We start from the raw sequence: 19,495 nt of genomic DNA, 5'->3' as shown, positions 1-19,495 counted from the left end.
TGCCTAGTTTAGAGTATTTTTCTTTTGCAGAAGCCGTGTGTAAGACTGTTCCATAAGATATAATATTCACTATTCGTTCATAAGCTTATTAATCGTTGGCCTTTTGTATTCTGTGTATGTGCCATATAAAATTATTTCATAGAGCAAAACAGACTTCATCAATGCTTTGTATATTGTAATTCTTAAATTGAGAGGACATTTCCCATGCAAATTAGAAATTAAAGCTGCCGTAGTTCGTAAGCTTTTGCGCAAGTGCTCCACAATATTATTCCAAGTTAGGTGTTCGTCCACAAGAAGGGCTAAATATTTTACAACTGAATCAGTCTGCAGGGGCACAATTTCACAAGTGTCGCAGGTAGATTTGTGCAAGTATAAAGATCGGTCGAGGCTTACATGTTTATGTGGATTTCTGAAACATGAAAATTTGGTTTTATGAGGATTGATGAAAATACAATTTTTCCCAAACCACTCCATGATGTTATGTATATATTCTCGTAGGCGCTTGCGTCCTCTCTCATATTCTGCAGTACCTAGAATAAGCGCGGTGTCATCTGCATATTGGAATATTTTGGATTTCAGTTGTAAATTGCCCAAGTGAGTGACATAAATGTTACAAAGTATTGGTCCCAAAGTGCTACCTTGCGATACACCGTATTTTATTTCCTTATAGCTGCTGTATTCATTCTAAATTCTAACGCACTGTAATCAATTGGAAAAGTAGTTAACAAAGAACCTGTTAAACGGACCTCTAAAGCCTAAACTATTAAGCTTGCTTATCGTTCACAGTATCGAATGCCTTGGTCAGGTCCATGAAAATTGCTAAAGTGACACGGTTGTTTTCAATAAGATGATGAATGTAATCAAAAAATTCTTCCAGGAGTGCAATTGTGTTTCTATTTCTTGTGAAACCAAATTGAGCTGGATAATGCAGAGAAAATTTCTCACAAAACAACTGCATCACATACGCAATATGGTTTTCCATTATTTGCGCTATAGCGCACAAAATTGTGATTGGCCTGTAGTTGGTATAGCTGTCTTTATACCACTCTTATAGACTGGTCTTATGATAGATGTTTTTAGCTCTTGCGGTATAACGCCAGTTTCAATATGCTGTTTTGTATCTTTAGCATTAGATCTTTCAGCTCATTGAAATGGATGTGTAAATCTCGAAACGTACTTTATCTATTCCCGGCAGTTTAATCAGTTTTATCGGTCGCATGATGCGCCAAAGATCCGTTTTACCTATAGGTGATAGAAAGGCCGTGTGTGTGCATGTGCGAACTGGTTTGTACACGTCAGAGTTGCTGTCATTACTTTCTCTCAGTATTTCTGCAGCTGTTACGAATGTATCGTTGAACTTATCGCATATTGTCCGAACGCTTTGGTTGGGAAAGTTCTTTTTGACCGTATCCTCGGTACTGACGTATTTTGTTCTGCTCATTAATTCATTTGCTATTTTCCATGTCATCCTCACGTCGTATTTGCTCACTGTGAATTGATGCAAGAAATATTGCCTTTTAGCCTGTCATATTTTTGCGGTCACAAGATTTCGTAGCATACGAAACTCTCTTCTTTTTTCGTCATCTTCCGGATTTTTCCTGCATCTCTGCCAGGCCTGGTCTTTTTTGTAGCAGAGGTTCATTATCTCATGAGTCATCCATTTATAATGGGGATTTGTTTGTTTCAATGTCACACATCTTGCAGCTCGATCGTACATATCTTGAAATATTTGCACTAGTTTATTGTATGCCTTTAAGTAGTCAAGACCTAATAGAGACGACCAGTTAGTATTCTTGATCAATTCATCAACTTTTTTTTTGTCTAAGAGATCCCGTTATACACAGCTACCCACTCCTTCAACATAATTTTCTGAGAAGATAACGCCTACTATAAAATAATGGTCTGCTAGTTTTAGATTGATCATGCCTGACCTATATGATTGTTTAGCCAGCCTAAATACAATGTGGTCAACGCATGCTTTCGTGATTCTGCTTCCTAAGTACTCTTCTCTGGTGTAGGCATTTATTACGTTCATGAGTCCATATTCAGCTAATACAGGTAATCAGCAACTGCTGATCTTGCTTCTTGCAGAATATCAATATTGAGGTCCCCAAGCAGCACTAATTGTTTTTCGTTCATATGCTGTTGAAGGAAAGTGCTCATTTCATTCAAAAGCATATTAGTATCCTTGCTTGGTGGCCTGTAAATGCCACACAGTATATATGCAACTTCTCTTTTGTTAATAGATAGTGCTAAAACTTCTGCATTTCGAAAGTTAAAATCAATCCTAGAACATATCCGTGCGTCTTTAACAAAGATTAACACTCCTCCACCTCTTTTGTTCTCTCGACATATTGCGTACTTATGATAACCATCCAAGTCATAACAAGTCTGTCTGGTTGCATCCAGATTTACTTCTGTTAAAACGATCACGTCAGTAACCACATTTCATGACAAGTAAATACATAACTAATCCCAGTGTTTTCTTATGCTTCGTATGTTTATGTGCAGTATGCCAATTTCTTGGCTAAGTCCATCTTCAGCGATTGCATGCTGAATGTTTTTCTCCTATTCAGCGAATGACTCAAAAGCAGCCATTAAACTATCTTTTCCAAATCATTCTCTGTATCATCTTTAATCACTGAAGCACCTTCCACCTTTCTAGCAAATATTTTACTGTTTCACGTCCAGACAAACTTGTAGTTCTTCAGGTTTCCAAGGCTTTGACATTGCCAAAATAACTTTTTTTAAATTTCGCCTCAAGTTTTCATTTATGAAAATCTTATCACCTCGGAGGGCGGTTCTCTTGGATAGCCAAAGGTCTCGAGTGGCTTGGTCAGTGAACCTGACAATGATTGGCGGAATTTTATCTCTTCCAGCTTTGTTTCTGTGGATTGCTTCGAGTGATTGTTTTGCTGGTGCCTGTATTGCGAGCCTTTTATGCAAGTCCGTAAGTACTTGTGCAAATCTTGTTCAGAGCTTTCTGGTATTTCATGTATTTCAATGTTCTTTTGCCTGGAATACCGTTCAACGCTATCTGGACTTTCCTTTAGCTGTGCATTTTCAGCGTCCTTAGAATACAGTTTTTTGGCCAGCTCTTCTGATGTTTCTTTCAACTTTTCTATTGCCATTCCCTGATTCCGCATCTTATCCACAAGTTCATCATATTTTGAAGCCAGCATTTCCATTGACTTTTCTGTTGCCTCTGTTGTTGCACATTGGCGATCTACTTTCTTTTCAAGGCCTTCGAGGCATCCTAAAACTGTGGCAAGCATTTGGTTCATGGTGGCAATCTGCTCGCTTAGCAACTTTGACCCACCTGAGTTTTTTTCAACTGTAAGCTTATGCTCATCTTCATCGCTGCTTTCAGATTCCGAAGACTGGTTGTCTTCTTTCAATGCCACACAGCTTTTACACTCCCAGCTAACAATTTCCATTTCTGTCATACTCTTCATTTTTCTTAGCAGTTCCCGAGCACTTCCCAGCATGATACGCACTTTTACACTGTTTACATAGAATGCATTGGGCGTCCTTGTCAAGCAGTTTGGTACATGATGTGCAGTGTTTTCTCGACATCGTTAACACACACTAACCACAAAATAGCCACCAAATGTGCAGTCCAGTGGAGCATAGAATTAACCTCAAATTTCTCTTACCTAGAGGCAAGAAAAAACAGTCAGAGCTGTGTTCGATGCTCCACCGGACTGCAGGGTTCATAGAGTTACTATACTGACTCTAGAGGACAAGCTACCCATAGGGCCCATGCATTGAAATCGGGAACCGCAAGAGCGGCACCATGTTGCTACGCGCCGAGGTTGCCAGCTCCTGAGACGCTTGCTAGACTTGGTGACAGTAGTCAGCTTTAATCCGGCAACCGTAGCAGCATAGCAGCATGGCGTCTTGCTTGTAGTGTCGTGATGTGTGCGTGCAGCCGTGTCTTTGGGCTTTATAAGTTGGTTCTTTATTCTATGTTGCGGGACGGTGTGGGTGTGGTCCATGTTGGCCGTACAGGTGGCAGTTATGCAATCGAGGGATGATCCTGTTAAAGTTTTCGGCAGTATGCGGTTTTCAGCGGTCATGCCTGTTGCAGGAGTGTCACTCGACGAGGTTAGGAGCTTGAAGCTGTGGTCAGATTTCTCATTGGTGTTCCGTAATTCTCTTCGCACTGGCGCGGTATGTTGCAAAAGCCGCTTTTGCGATCTATCGTCGCGACGATAGATCATTTTTGAAAATTATCATAAGTACGGATTCAGCTGTAGGGCACATGTAACCGACAAACAGAAGTCTCAGGAGAGCACCTGAGATTATAACAAAGCAGGCGGCGCAGGAACTCCAGGGCACCCAAGGGACAGTGGGGAAGTCAACGCTCAAAGCAGAACGGTACGTAGGTTGGGGCCGCTGAGGCAGGTGTGTGCCAGGGAGTGTTCGCACGGACAGCTCCCCTGGCACGCGCAGCAGTGCCTCGCAAAGTCGAGATACCTTAAAGGCACCTGCTCCCATGATCTTTCCTTTGCGTCGGTGCAGGGAGCACGATTAACGAGAATAATATGGAGGGCATCCGGTGCAGCCGCGAATTCGTCACGGCAAATGTAGCTCGCGTCGCCTGGCGTGTGTAGTAATATCAGAGTTGGTTGTATGAACTTTAAGCATAATACGCTTTGTTACGGTACCTTAACGGAATGGGTCTAGAGGATGGTGTTGGTACATTTTTTCGTACCGCCCTAATTCTATACCTCTTGGAAGAACGCTAACTTAATCCTAATCCATAAAAAAGGGGACGCCAAAGACCTGAAAAATTATAGGCCGCCGATCAGCTTACTGACAGTTGCCTACAAACTATTTTACTAAGGTTATGGCAAATAGAATCAGGAACACCTTAGACATCTGTCAAGCAAAGGACCAGGCAGGATTCCGTAAAGGCTACTCAACAATAGACCATATTCACACTATCAATCAGGTGATAGAGAAATGTGCGGAAAATAACCAACCCTTATATACAGCTTTCATTGATTACGAGAAAGCGCTTGATTCTGTCGAAACCGCAGCAGTCATGGAGGCATTGCGGAATCGGGGTGTAGACGAGCCATATGTAAAAATATTGAAAGATATCTATAGCGGCTCCACAGCCACCATAGTCCTCCATAAAGGAAGCAACAAAATCCCAATAAAGAAAGGCATCAGGCAGGGAGATACGATCTCTCCAATGCTATTGACAGCGTGTTTACACGCTGTCAATAGACCTGGATTGGGAAGAATTGGGGATAAAACTTAATGGAGAATACCTTAGTAACTTGCGATTCGCCGATGATATTGCCTTGCTTAGTAACTCAGGGGACCAGTTGCAATGCATGCTCACTGACCTGGGGAGGCAAAGCAGAAGAGTGGGTCTAAAAATTAATCTGCAGAAAACTAAAGTATTGTTTAACAGTCTTGGAAGAGAACGGCAATTTACAATAGGTAGCGAGGCACTGGAACTGGTAAGGGAATACATCTACTTAGGACAGGTAGTGAGCGCAGATCCAGATCATGAGACTGAAATAATCAGAAGAAGAATGGGCTGGGGCGTGTTTGGCAGGCATTGTCAGATCATGAACAGCAGGTTGCCATTATCCCTCAAGAGAAAAGTGTGAAACAGCTGTGTCTTACCAGTACTTGCATACGGGGCAGAAAGCTGGAGGCTTACGAAAAGGGTTCTAATTAAATTGAGGACAAAGCAACCAGCTATGGAAAGAATAATGATAGGTGTAACGTTAAGGGATAAGAAAAGAGCTCATTGGGTGAGGGAAGAAACGCGAGTCAATGACATCTTAGTTGAAATCAAGAAAAAGAAATGGGCACGGGCAGGACATGTAATGAGGAGGGAAGATAACCGATGGTCATTAAGGGTTACGGATTGGATTCCAAGGGAAGGGAAGCGTAGCAGGGGGCGGCAGGAAGTTAGGTGGGTGGATGAGATTAAGAAGTTTGCAGGGATGGCATGGCCACAATTAGTACATGACCGGGGTTGTTGGAGAAGTATGGGAGAGGCCTTTGCCCTGCAGTGGGCGTAACCAGGCTGATGATGATGATGATGAATCCTAAAGCCCCCATTACAAACACACACACATACCCCCCTTTCTTTATGTATACACACAATTCTTTGCCATGACGAATCATGACCTCGTTTATTTTTGAAAAATAGAGGAGGCTATGGATGGATTGACCCGTTCAAGTTGTCAACTTGTCAGTAACTGTCATAGGAATCACTGTAGTAAACACAATTCCACGATCAGATTGCTTACTTTCATTTTTGTTTTAGCACTGAGGACTACATGGAACTTTATTTTGTATATGTTAGAGAAGTGTGTGGATATCATGAGCTTAAGCCAATGTGCGATACACAGACAAAGCAGCTGCTACAACATGAGCTGCATTGAGGGCCACACAACACATATGTAATTAAAGGTGCAAAATATAGGGGGAAGCTTCAAAATATGCTCTGTAGCACTGCAAAGTATAACATATATTGTATGTGTAAAATAAATGTTCAAAAGAACAATGCATCAATGTCCCACTTGCCTTCAAGTTTATTATGAAGTTCAAGTTTACTGAAGTTTATTATGAGCATATGTACAACAGGAATCTACTGACACACCTGCATCAAGGTGGCTGTTCGAGGTGTGCTGGCTGCCTCAGGGTAAGAAAAAGAAATTGGGTGAATGTCGACACCAGTGCCACTGCTTCTTGCCTCTGACCTGCATGTGCCTCCGCGGCATCTTTGTGCACAAGTGTGCTGGCTTGGTGAGGTGTAGGAGTCTTCCGAGAGAAAGAGTATCGTTTACATGGAGAAGTGGCTGTTCACATTGCCTGTCGCTTTCGCTTAAATGTTTCCTTGGCGACTAGGGTGACACACCCGCAGTCAAGGTGGCTTTTCGAGGTGTGCTGACTGCCTAAAGAAAAGGAAAAGAAAGAAATTAGATGAATGTCGGTACCAGTGCTATTGCTTCTTGCCCCTTACCTGCATTTGCCTCCACGGCTTCTTGGCTTGCGGAGTCTGTATGAGGGAGCTGCTGTGGCTAGGCCTAGGCATTGTCTAAGTAAAAAGAAAAGGCCATTCAAATGGGGAATTATGGAAATAAATGCAGTTGTTATGGCTGCTTCTTGCACTCTTCTTGCCTAAAAGTTTTCAAACGTAGTGTCCAGTACACACCAGCACTTTGACTGTTTCTGCTTTTTACCTGCAGGTGTTGCTGCGAGATCCTTAGTATGGCTGCGTGAAGCATTGTAACACTTGGTGGAGGCATTTGAAGTGGTAGCCAAAAATATAAAGAATCATCCTTGTCTGCATGAATGCTTTCGATTTCTAAATGTAGTGGTAACTATCACTATATCACTAGCCCCCCACATCTATGCGGCAAGTGCCATAGCTCGAAACTGAATTTTTCCTTTCGTGTTTCATAAGGCATCTGATATGTCCACATTAGGTGTGATGTGTTTGTTTTTATTTATCCCAGTGTGGAGAGAGCATCATTAAATTGTTTTTATTTTTGCGTGTCTTGTTTTTTGGTTTATTTCTGAATTTATCAAGCAGCAGTCTCATGATGCTAAAGTGACTTATGTAATGGCAATCAGCTTTTGTTTTGCAGAAAAACAACGCATTTCGTGACCCATTGTTTGACATCTCCTCACTCGCATGATTTTGCAGAGTATTCTACCTATATTGACTTGCTTGACCTCCACTAAAGAGTCTTGCATTTTCAAATATGACTCTTTCCTTAAAATCATTCGACACTTCTCATAATTTCTGTACCTTGGGCTTCTGATACTCTGCATTCACCATTTTTGCTTGTTTCTGACTAGAAATGTCTTCTTGAATTTAGAGCTTAAATTTTACCTTTGGAACACACGGAAGGGCTTGCCATTGCATATCTGAATAAAAGGGAAACATGTTTCATTAAACATTTGCAAAATCCAATTGAAGATTGATAATTGCAGCTTGCAGTGTGATATGACTGAATGAGCCATAAAAGTAACTCATCTCACTTGGTAAATTAAAGCACATATTAGTGTGATGTACAAGATATGTTACACTAACGTGGTGGGTTCTCTTGCTTATACAGCAAGATAATCAGTGCGCGAGAAAAAGATTATTTTTGCATACCCCTTGTACACACTGATTTAAGGAAAATGAGCTGGAGCTGTCCACATGATCTACCTATTTTACCTGCGAGTATGGCCAACAAAAATGTGTCCCAGCTGCTTAGTGTTATTTGAGATTATGTCAGTATTGCATGTGTGCCTGTTGTCTAAAATAATTGAATTTTGAAAATGCTCACAGGGACCTGATGTGCATATCTGCAGTTTATGGATACATGTAAAAGACTCAGCATCAAGTGCAAATGAACGGTCCCACAAGCCCGGAGTTGATCATGCAAATGGATTTACTGCACACATTTGTGACCAGAAAAGATATTCCACATGAAATGGCATGCAAGGAAGTGTTGAAAATATTGCACAGTTAATAAAACACCTACGCTCTTAATATGTGAGTTGATGCACTCGTTATGCAAAACGGAGGTGAGGCGTGCAGACAGGACACAAGAGTAGAGTATTTACAAGCAAACAACACGAGCGCCGCCCACTTCTCTACTCTTGTGTCCTGTCTGCACGCCTCTCCTCTGTTTTGCATGATGAATCCTTACCAACTAGCTCAGCTTTCTGTCGTTCTAAGTCTCGATGCACTCAATTTCGTCTGCATTAGGCACTCGCCTCTTGATTACTTCGTGGCACAGAAATACTCTGCATCAGGCTGTTTTCCTGCTGTGGCCTTTGTAGAAGCATGATTGTTCAAAGTGCAACAATTAAACAGATTCTTTGAGTTGCTTGTGGCTTCGCCAGTACAATTCCGGTGCGCTGGTCCGCCTGTCCAGCAATTTCCTACTGAAGGGAAACCTGCAAATAAAAACACCGCTCTGCATGTAGAAAAATGCTCTATTGTGACGCTTCTCAAACGATTGTGATGCACCACAAGAGCTGCCTACTGCGTGATATTCTTAACAAGGAGATACATTCGTTTACTTACATGTGAAGGTATATGCCAGAGCACTTCGGGGCTTCAGTGGCACAAAAGGCACGAATGTGCCATCATAGTGCCATAGCGTGCGATGTCGACATGCGATCGCATGTCAAACCTAAACTGTACGGAATTACTACGCATCCAAAAAACAGAGATTCGAAACCGAAATTCGCATCATCCTTTATTGCATGAATACGTACATCGTGATTTACATAAGTCACGGACTTAGCGATCGCTTTCTGTAAACTTAATATTAACGCACCACCTTCACAAAGCCATCAGGTATGCGTTTCTAGATGACAAAGCATAAGGCGACTTGTACTTGTTTTCAGCTCTTTCAATAGTAATTGCGCTGGCCACATTGACCAGTAGCAACAGGGCGGCGCCCTAGAGGTTCCCACTTTTCCGGCCCAGCTTTTCCTCTAGAGTTATTCTACTAACAATATGGCAGGGTGGAATCCTTTGCCGTGTCCTTTTGTAGGCTTGAAGGGGCCCAGTTCGTGATGTCACGCCACTCCCAGTTTCCAGGCGCCATCTCCAACGGCTGTACATATGTACGCCCGTAAAGGTGTGCAGAATGCTGTCTGCCGTCCAGGTACTTCCACGTTGATAGCAAAAATCCACTGGATCGCATGCCTCAGGCACCTATTCGATGGCAAGTGTGAAGACGTACAAATGGGCCTAGAGGCAAGAAAAAAAACGGTCGAAGCTGTGTTCGATGCTCCACCGGACTACAAGAGCATCTACAAGAGCATACATATACAAGAGCATCTGTAGATTTAAAATATACAATGCTAAAAAAATGCCTTCGAAGTTCAGTTTTATTTCCTTAAAGGCCCTTTTGCTACAGAGGCAAGAAAAAACGGTCAAAGCTGTGTTCGATGCCCCATCGGACTACAAGAGCATCTACAAGAGCATACATATACAAGAGCATCTGTAGATTTAAAAAATACAATGGTAAAAAAATGTCTTTGAAGTTCAGTTTGATTTCCTTAAAGGCCCCTTTGCTACAGTGTGCTAGAATACTTTCCAGTAGCGCGACCGCGCCTCTTTGCGGACGCGCGCAGTAGCACCTGCAGCGGCGGCGCTGCAATCGACCACTCTTGAAAGCTTGCCCTGGTTTGCCTCTGCAGCGTACGTGGCACACAAAAATAGAAAGCATATATGGTCATGTACAGCCGCTGCTTTAATGTAATTCAGCTTGTGTTGGGAATTATTTTTTGGGTACTTTATCTGCGCAGAGGGGTTTGAGCTGGCCGTATGATTTCGGGCGTGTCTTACAAAGCAAAACCAATAGCAGACGAAGGACAGTTGATGCGCTGCAATTTCTTTTTATTTTTTACGCTTAGTCGCCAACTCGTGCTAGATGGCAATATTGGATTAGTTTGCAAGTACTAAATTTTACGAAGCAATACTTATTCACGGGACCAAACATACGCATGATGTTTGCGATCGCAAAAGATACCTTGTTTACAGAATCTGCTAGGGTGCACATGCACAGAAATCCGGCCGGTTAAGGTGGATTTAATATTTACATGAGAAAGCACTTCATATTAAAGCAGGTGCTGCAGAAGACGAAATATGACGCACAGAAAGAAAGAAGGAAGGACAACTTCGATACTGTTTTCTCTGACTCCCATATGATTTTATTACAGGCGCTCTGCAATAGCACAAAAATAATCCTGAGAGCTTTAATGCACTTAACAAGTAGTGTAGAAATTGAGCTAAGTCAGTCTGCTTAGCTTCAGGTGCTGTGCTGCCTTTTTTTTTGACAGCATATGTGCTTTGTTCAAACCTTTGATAAAAAAAATGGAGCCATACGGTGACATAAAAGCTGACTATGCGACGAGTCAGGCTCTTTGCTTGAGCTCTGCATCCCACCTTCAAGGGAGCAGCACAATGAATTATGAGCAGGATGTCCATTACACTTTCCCAATGAACTTGTGCACTAAGAAAATTTGTGAAAATGTCTTCAAGCCTTGTGATAAAACGGAACAGTTCCACCGAGGGGTAAAGCAAACCTCCTTCATCAGTTCACATACCGCGCAGTCTGTAGTTAGCGGCTTGTTGGCTCCATGTAGGTTTCACTCCCATGTGCGCCTCCGTTCCGGGTCTACTTCCAGGCACCTTGAATAGCGACAGCTTCTTCGCACTGTTAGTTCGGGCGTATCCTGTGCTACACCCTGGAGCGTAGCAGTGGCTGAGACGTTGCTTTGCACTCATCGATACAAGTGGCCGCATTCACACGAGAACACTTGGGAAACACAACCGCACAGAAGAAAAAGCCAAAACCAAAACGCACCACTGAAATGCAATGGTCGTGCGTGCCCAGACTGGTCACCTTCAAATGTGGTCGACGGCAGCGCCACCGCTTCGTGCGCCACTGCAGGTGACTCGCCAAAAGGCGCGGCCCCCTCCTCTCATTGCACTGAATTGCTTCTAGTTCACTGTACCTTTGCTAGGGGTAATACATAAGGGGTGGGTACAGTTAATCACATAATCATAATCACATAAGAGAAACACAGGTTTTTAGCAAAGCTGAACATGAAAGCTACATTTCACAGGTGTATAAAAACAGAAAAACAATACAAATCATGTGTGACAGAAGAGAATATTTTTTAGGCAGTAAAGACATTTTCTAAGAACGATGTCGGGCAAGTGATTGCAGCAACATGGTGGATAAGGCCACTGCAATCTGATGCTGTGCGGGGAAAAAAGATAAAAGGTAGTCACATGGGAATGTAGCCATAAGACTTGCAGTTACTATCCAGTGCAGGTGGTGTGATATATGGCTCGTCATTTAGGGAACTGTAAAATAACTTGTGGATGAGGCAAAGACTGGCTGTAGCATGGCAGCATGCATGATGCTGTCAATCAGATCTTGCTCCTAAAGATGATGTGCTTGCATCATATGAGTAGGGAGAATGGATATCTCTGACCACAGTTTTGAAATGACTCGAGTGCATGAGCGAGACATGATTGATATAAGTTACAGATGGGTGATGCATGTTCAGCTTTCGGTCTGATTAGGGATTTAAAAGCTAGAAGTTTTATGTTCTGCGGGGCATCACACAACTGTCATCTCATGAAGGTAAAAGTTCTGTTACCTGATGAAAGTATGTTGCAAATATGCTTGCCCAAAGTAAGGTCCTGAGATAGTGTGACACCCAAGTACTTGAATGATTCTATGGGAACGTTTACTATGGATAAGAGGAAAGGAAAGGGTTACAGATCGAGGCAGGTAAAAGAATCTCAGGGTGTCTACCAACCGGGAAAACTGGGAATGCTCAGGGATTTTAAAGAGTCTAGAAATACTCAGGGGAAACTCCGGGAATTTGTGCTTCTATCGGGGAAAATTAGCTGTAATTTTACTGACAGGGAACGAAAGTCGCGGTAATGCTGGCTCGCGTAACAGAGAGGGATCGTAACGAATAGGTCTTTTGACGCCGTGTCTTCGGCTGGAGAAGTTGGCAGTGTACAGTCAACGACCGACTTTCCGGACGCCCGATAATTCGGATGGCTTCGCAGCACCACCACCTACCCCATAGAGTCAATGTACACGAATGTCTGAAATTTTGGACACAAGAACCCTTCACTGTCCGATTTTCCGGACTTCTTGCTTTGGCCGCAGGTCTGAAACGGCATTAATCAAAGCTACCACTGCCGCCGTTGCGTTACCTCGCCGCCGCAGTAAACGCTAGACTTAGCAATGGCACCGACTCCGTCTTTGTGGTCCTCGCGATTGGCTTTGAAGCTCGGAAAGTACGGCGTGTTGCATGATGCTGGTTCCCGAAAGTCAGCTTAGCCTCAATACAGAAAAATTATGTGGTGAAACATACGCAAAAGTATTGCAGCGAAGCATAACAAACGTAGGAAGGGACAATTGTCACGTGACAGAGTCATTATCATCACCAACCTATTTTAAGTCCACTGCAGGACGAATACCTCTCCCGTTGATCGCCAATTACCTCTGTGGAGTGCCAACCGATTCCAACTTGCGCTTGCGAATTTCTTAATTTCATCACCCCACCTAGTCTTTTGCAGGCCTCGACGGCATTTCCCTTAACTTGGCACTCATTCTGTAATCCTAATGGTACACCGGTTATCTAACTTACGCATTACATGACCGGCCCAACTCCATTTCTTTCTCTTAATGTCAATTATAACATCGGCTATGCCCGTTTTCTCTGAACCACAACGCTCTCTTCCTGTCTCGTTAACGTTACACTTATCATTCTTCGTTCCATCGCTCTTTGTTTAGGACTTTTAAGTAGTAGTCATGGCACATTCAGAATACGGGGTGTAACATAAACTGCGTGAAGGGCAACCTACACTCGTTGTATATCCATGGCCCCGGCAACATGACGAAAAGAAGAAAAGGACGCCTAGTTAGGTCGATTCTCTCTTGAGTTCACCTACACCAAAACGTCGGCACTGCCCCGTAACTTACCCCCCCCCCCCCCCCCGCCTGCCGTCAGCGCCACTCTCTCGGGTCAAGCTCCCCCAGCACCAGTCATCCCAGCTGCCCAGCACCACGGCAGCCGCACCCTTTTGTTTCCTCCCCTTCCCGCCTGTGGAGTGTCTCCCCACCTTCCATACTCTCCCCTCCTTTTCTTTACAAAAGAGCCCTTAAAAGCTGCACACCATCACCCCCGAAGAACAACCCCTGAAGAAGGAGCCGAATGGGCTCTGAAACGTCTGGCTAACAAAATTTTGTTATTTGGTCTGGAAGTCCTAATCAATTTCCCAACCAGACAGGCAATTCTGTTGAAATGTTTAGATTCATCGCTCTTTGCGCCGTCCTTAATTTGTTTTCAAGCTTCTTTGTCAGTCGCCATGTTTCTGTCCCATATGTTAGCACCTGTAGAATGCACTGATTGTACACCTTTCTGTTTAGTGATAATCTTAAGTTTCTAGTTAGGATCTCGGTATGTCTGCCGTAGGCGATCCAACCCAATTTTATTCTTCTGTGAATTTCCTTCTCATGATCAGGGTCCCCTGTGAGTAATTGTATCTATTCCTTAATTACATACACGTCCACCCGCCATCTCCTGTCACAGTACGAGCACCGATATGCCTAATAAATGTGCTGGTAGGCCTTTTCGAATGTGCCTTAGGCGATTTGAGCCCTTCACAGCAGTAAAAGACATGCATTCATTTTTTCGAACTGCCCGATGTTACAGTCGTTTCTGCGGCCCCTATGGAGTCCGAAAAATCGGACGTTGACTGTACAACTCATGAAAAGGATGCTTCAAAGAGTCTGTGGGTGAATGCATGGTGGAAGGAGGACAAGAACGCCAAAGATCTACGCACTGGGGAATGAACGGGAAAGGAAGCGTGCCGCCGCTTCTTTGAAGGAGCTTGAGCTCAAAAAAAAAAAAGTGTTGGCTGATGCCGACGTGCAGGTGTCCCTCATTCAAACCAAAATAAACTATTTAAAGCAGTGAAACGCAACACTGAGGTGGTTGTGCGCGGGCTGAGAGTATGTCAGGACAGTTGAGGCTGACACACCAGCCGTTGAGAGAGAATCTTACCGGTGACAAAGTTTGGGCCTCATACCTATGAGCTTGCTGTCATTTGATAAAAATAGCTCGTACCCCCTTTGGTGACGGCGTTCACACTTATGGACGTGACCTACTTTTGCCATTTCTGTGCAAAAGTAGCAAGGGATAGATCACAAACATTAAGCTTTGGGCAAATTTTACATTGTGATAACTTTCATTACTTCCATTTTGCTTCTGAGTGATATGTATCGTTACAGAGTACCGCTTTGGTGGAGGCACTATACCATGTTTTACATGATGCTTGACGTAGAGCATGTTGTTAGCAACCTTGAAATATACATTTCTTTCTTTCTTGAAATGCTTGCGGCCAATGTGCATGTAATTCGAGCGGGGGATTTAATATTTTGTTATGAAGAAACGTAGCATGACTGACTTTACAATATTCAAATATTTAGTTACTCTAATTATGTGACTCATCATAAAATGCTCAACCACTCATTCTACCACCTTGATTTGCTTTCAGTGGAGTCTCAGGCACCACCTATGTTTCACACATGTATCGACAGTTGATCATAATATGTGACTGAAGGAGATATTCGAAAACATTTGTTTCTGCATGCATCTCCTTTTTATCCGTATTTGAGAATGTTCGACTTGATTTGCAATGAGTTTTACCATTTTTTTCAAAGATATATTATTCCCTGTGCATTTTACTAACACCTCCCTTCTGATTTCTTTTTGAATAAAATAATTGCTACTCCTTACTTTTCAAACCGGGTTAAGTCGTTTTTTTTTTATTTTTAGCATGCTTACTAGAGAGTGACAGCATTGCGCGACATGGTGTCATCCTGTCTTGACGTAAAACAAAATTCTGTATCACTCAGAGAATTTTGCAACGGCACTCAGGGAAAACCTGGAAAACTCGGGGAATTTGGAAATGTCAACTTGGTACACACCCTGAAGATATATGGTAACCTTTGTTGGGATTAAGATTCATCAGCCAACGTTCACACCAAGACTGCATGTTCTTAAGTTTGTGTTGTAAGGTGCTTTTGTCAATAGCATTAGTTTCTCGGACATAAATCACGCAGTCAGCAACGAATATCTGGATCTTGCAAGCTACGCAAAGGGATAAATCAGTAATATAAATTTAAGAAAGAAGAGGACCAAGAACAGATGCCTGAGGGACACTAAAGTTAGAGGGAAAACAGTGGATAGTTTGTCATATATGGATTTATCAGCAGATTTTTTAGTTCCTAGAACCCACGTCCTCCTTGAAGGTTTGCATGCTAAGGAAGTTTAGATGCCTGAATGCCAGAAGAAGCACAAGCCTATATTTAATGATTGTATGGAAAGTATTTGTCTGGCAAGTCTTACACATAGAAACTGCATCATTGAGCACGTTGATGGCTGCGTCTATGACAGGATGTGAGAGCTCGACTATATTAATGCTAAATTAATGTGCGAAGTTTGGACTCAGCCCATTGCAGCAGTTGCGGGGGCTCTCCTGCATTACAGAAATTGCCCTTATACTTTAAGTAATCGAGGCAGTACACACAAGGCATGCCTGTGTCAGTGCGTACCGGCTGCTTTAATTGACAACAACTAAGTATGGTGCGAATCATGTGCCTTGTCTCAGTGTGATACTGTTATTTAGCATGCGCAATGGTGCAGTGTGTGTGAGAATGCTTTCTTGTATTTCATATCTTTTTCTGAACAAGCTATAATGAAAGTCAGTGCTGTGTGTTGTCATTATTCGTAGTGAATCTTTTGTTTCTTGCACTTTACAACTAGCTCTGATGATCATGTGCAATGTTACACTGAAGTACACTGGCCCAGTCTAGCTTATTCTGCATGCAGAAGTTGTAGTGCATATTTGCTGTAAGCACCTGTGCAAATACAGGTATTGAGGCCAAAGAACGCTGCATGTGGTGCCGTTAAGGGCGAGGGCTGAAATGAAGGTTCCCACAGGAGACAGCATAATGTGTGAATGTGTTACAACACATACATCATTTGATAGCTCCAGAACATTCGCTTTATCCTCTATGCAGCCTAAAACCGATTAAGTGAAGATGGTGACACAGCACTTGTTGATGCAGGGATGTGGCACTCCTGGGCACTTGTGACAGTGGCTGTCAGGAGATGGCTGACCGTCTGGGCTGGAAGGTGAGTTGCCTCATGCAGCTTATGACTGGCACATTCATGGATATGAAAGAGCAGAATACCACCAGTTCTGGCCTCTTTGCTCTTTATGTTAAGCAAATTAGTCATTTCTTTTCTAATATGCCTATACGCGGAATTCTTAAAAAAACGTTTGCTGAAGGCATAGCCCTAATTCAGTAGTGTTCCGTGTTTGTTAGGGACATGTGGAGATAATAATATTGTTTCAAAAAGGAAAGGTCAATGCACAAAAGTATATTCAGTAGGTTCAAACCTCGTTCATATGTTCCTGTTACATATGTTTTCCCGGCGCCAACATTCGCAATCGAGGACGCAAAATATGACCCAGTAGAATTATGCTCGTTTTGAGCGTTTGATACGTTCTCCGAAGACACAATTTTTCGGCACCAACGTTCTGTAAATCGCAAAACTGCGATAGTATGATACTTTTTCTGGCTGCTAGATCCCATGTAAACGAGAAAATGCGCGGGGTACGCGCTATCGAGAACAGTATATAGCTGCCCGCCGCAGCAACTTCACCGCAATACTCACTCGCCTGTCTCGCGTGAAAACACTGGGGCACACTTTGTTACTCATTTCAGGTACCAGCAAATCTTCTCTGAGCACGCGGCATCTACAGCTATTACCACAAATCCTATTACGATGAGCAAAACGAGAACAAGGTGAAAACGGGAGCCAACGTTTTGACAAGTGTACAAGTAGACTTTTTCAAGGCGACATATGCTTTCCTCGGAAAAGCTTCATAGGGGAGCATATGTCGCCTTGAAAAAGACAAGTCAACTTGTCGAAACATTGGCTGCCGCTTTCACCTTGTTCTCGTTTTGTGCATAATCTTAAATTTCCATCTCTCGCCTTCCCCGTTTTCCCCACAAATTCTGTTGCGATAAGCATTTTAGCCTACTTGTTCCACAGCGCGTGGTGCCGTCGTGAGTGTAGCGCATGCTTTTAATAGGCAATAACAGAAACGCGCCGCTGTTCCCTGCTGCAGACTGCGATAGTATACATTTTCTGACCGCTAAATCTCATGTGAACAAGAAAAGGTGCAAGGCATGCGATCGAGAACATCGCGTGAAAAGATGGTGTGTACAGTTTCTTATTCTGGTACGAACAAATATCTGCCCCGGTCGTCACACATCGCATTGACAGCTATCATGCCACACCTATTGCAACAAGCATCTGAACCTATCAATTTTACAGCGCATGGTGTGTAGCACCATTGATAACGTACTGCATGCTTTTAGTGGGTGACAAAACGCACCGCCGTTCCCTGTGGCAGGCGGCGCGATGTGGGCGTCACGTTTCGCTTTAGCAGCACCCGGCATCACTCACCAGCTCGATTGCCTTTCACTTCCTGTCGCCCCCTTAAGACACTAAGCAATAGGAACACAATAAAATGTGTCTCGGGCCACCAGAGCACCACCAGTTCGACGCTTGTCGGCGTCTCGTGCTGCAAGTTTTTTCTCGCGTTCGTTCTTCAAAACTTATGAACGAGGTTCTGTGTAAGACTATTTACACGTGAAAGGTTAGTGGCAAATGCGCAAACTGGTATACAGGTCGCAGCTCTAGAAGACAGTCTACCACTTCTTGGGCTCTCTCTTGCCCGCATGGCCCTGTCCAAATGCACTGTAACAATATAAAGGGTGATCATTTTAAAGCTTTATGGAATGTTTAAAGATTGCCTGTGGCAGATAGCATAATTCTTGTCATAGAAACGAATTATTCCATGTGGGGGACATTGCTAGGATGAGAATTTCGAATACATGTTAAAGTAATTAACAAAAATTGACTCATTAACTTCTTAAATGATTATTTCATGGCACATATTGCAAATACAAATTGTAGCGAATGAGCATGCAAGACATGTCCACTTGAAATGAATTTCCAGGATGACATCAGTTTCGAGATATCACTTCCGAAAGTGTGGAACGAAATACATGAGCATTCCAGTTACTTTTGTGCTTCAATGCATAAAAGAGCATTTTGTTGAAAAAGCTAATGGCACAACAGTACCTTTTTGCAGAAGTTTGATGGTGCATATGTTTAAACTGGTGTCACTCAGGGTTGCCAGATGGCCCCAACAAAAAATAGCCAAATGATCTCAAAATGTAGCCTAAAAATAGCCAGGCAAAAATTTTCTGAGAGCGAAAAGTAACCAAAAACATAGCCAGAACATTTGATGATGTTGTGCAGGTGTCTTATAGATAATGTAGATGGTGTCCAAATCTCACTGCATATTTTTCGGCTCTAAAATTACTTCCGCCACATGCAACCAGCACAGCACTGGCCTCAAGATCTGCGTAAAGAGTCCTAGTGAGAGCTGTCACCCAGATGTGTATTTAGGCACAACTTACTGTTACAAAGAACAGAAGAATTTTTTTCCGATTTCCTCGTGACGTTATTGTTATTTACTGAGCCATGTTCTGAACTAGCTTTAGTTCACGCCTCGCTTTACCTGTGGAAATTTCCTGTAAGAGCTGGGCAAAATATTGCCAGCTCCAACCATGAGGATCAGATTCGGCTGGCCACAATCGAGTGCCCAAGAGGCGGCCCCAACTCTAAGCATTAAAATAGGGATACCTTTCCTACCGGCTTGGTTTATAATTTAACATGTTATGTCTCTCCCGCTCTCTCTCTTTCTCTTTCAATTTACTCGAAAGCAGCTCGACGTTGAGTAAGCAATGGCTGCTTCTTGGAGCCACACTGAACTCTGGAGGAAACTTGAAACCTTCTCGCATTTTCCTTGTGCGAAGAAGTG

General features: G+C 43.1%; 2 protein-coding genes across 9 annotated transcripts in view; one reads left to right on the top strand and one right to left on the bottom strand.

Annotated features, from left to right (window-relative positions):
* Nucleotides 1–19,495, bottom strand: part of LOC135907082 (uncharacterized) — a 307,176-nt gene that overhangs the window by 13,812 nt on the left and 273,869 nt on the right. The gene's annotated exons all lie outside the window — the stretch shown is intronic.
* Nucleotides 1–19,495, top strand: part of Sirt2 (Sirtuin 2) — a 290,603-nt gene that overhangs the window by 242,179 nt on the left and 28,929 nt on the right. For all 7 annotated transcript variants that reach the window (XM_065438737.2, XM_065438738.2, XM_065438739.2 and 4 more), the window contains one exon: nt 16,659–16,725. In XM_065438737.2, coding sequence (XP_065294809.1) covers nt 16,659–16,725 — 67 coding nt within the window. The remainder of the gene's footprint in view (nt 1–16,658; nt 16,726–19,495) is intronic.

Source organism: Dermacentor albipictus, chromosome 7 (genome assembly GCF_038994185.2).
Source record: "Dermacentor albipictus isolate Rhodes 1998 colony chromosome 7, USDA_Dalb.pri_finalv2, whole genome shotgun sequence".
Lineage (NCBI taxonomy): Eukaryota > Metazoa > Arthropoda > Arachnida > Ixodida > Ixodidae > Dermacentor > Dermacentor albipictus.
The sequence above is the reverse complement of the archived record's forward strand: the minus strand, read 5'-3'. Positions and strand labels throughout refer to the sequence as shown.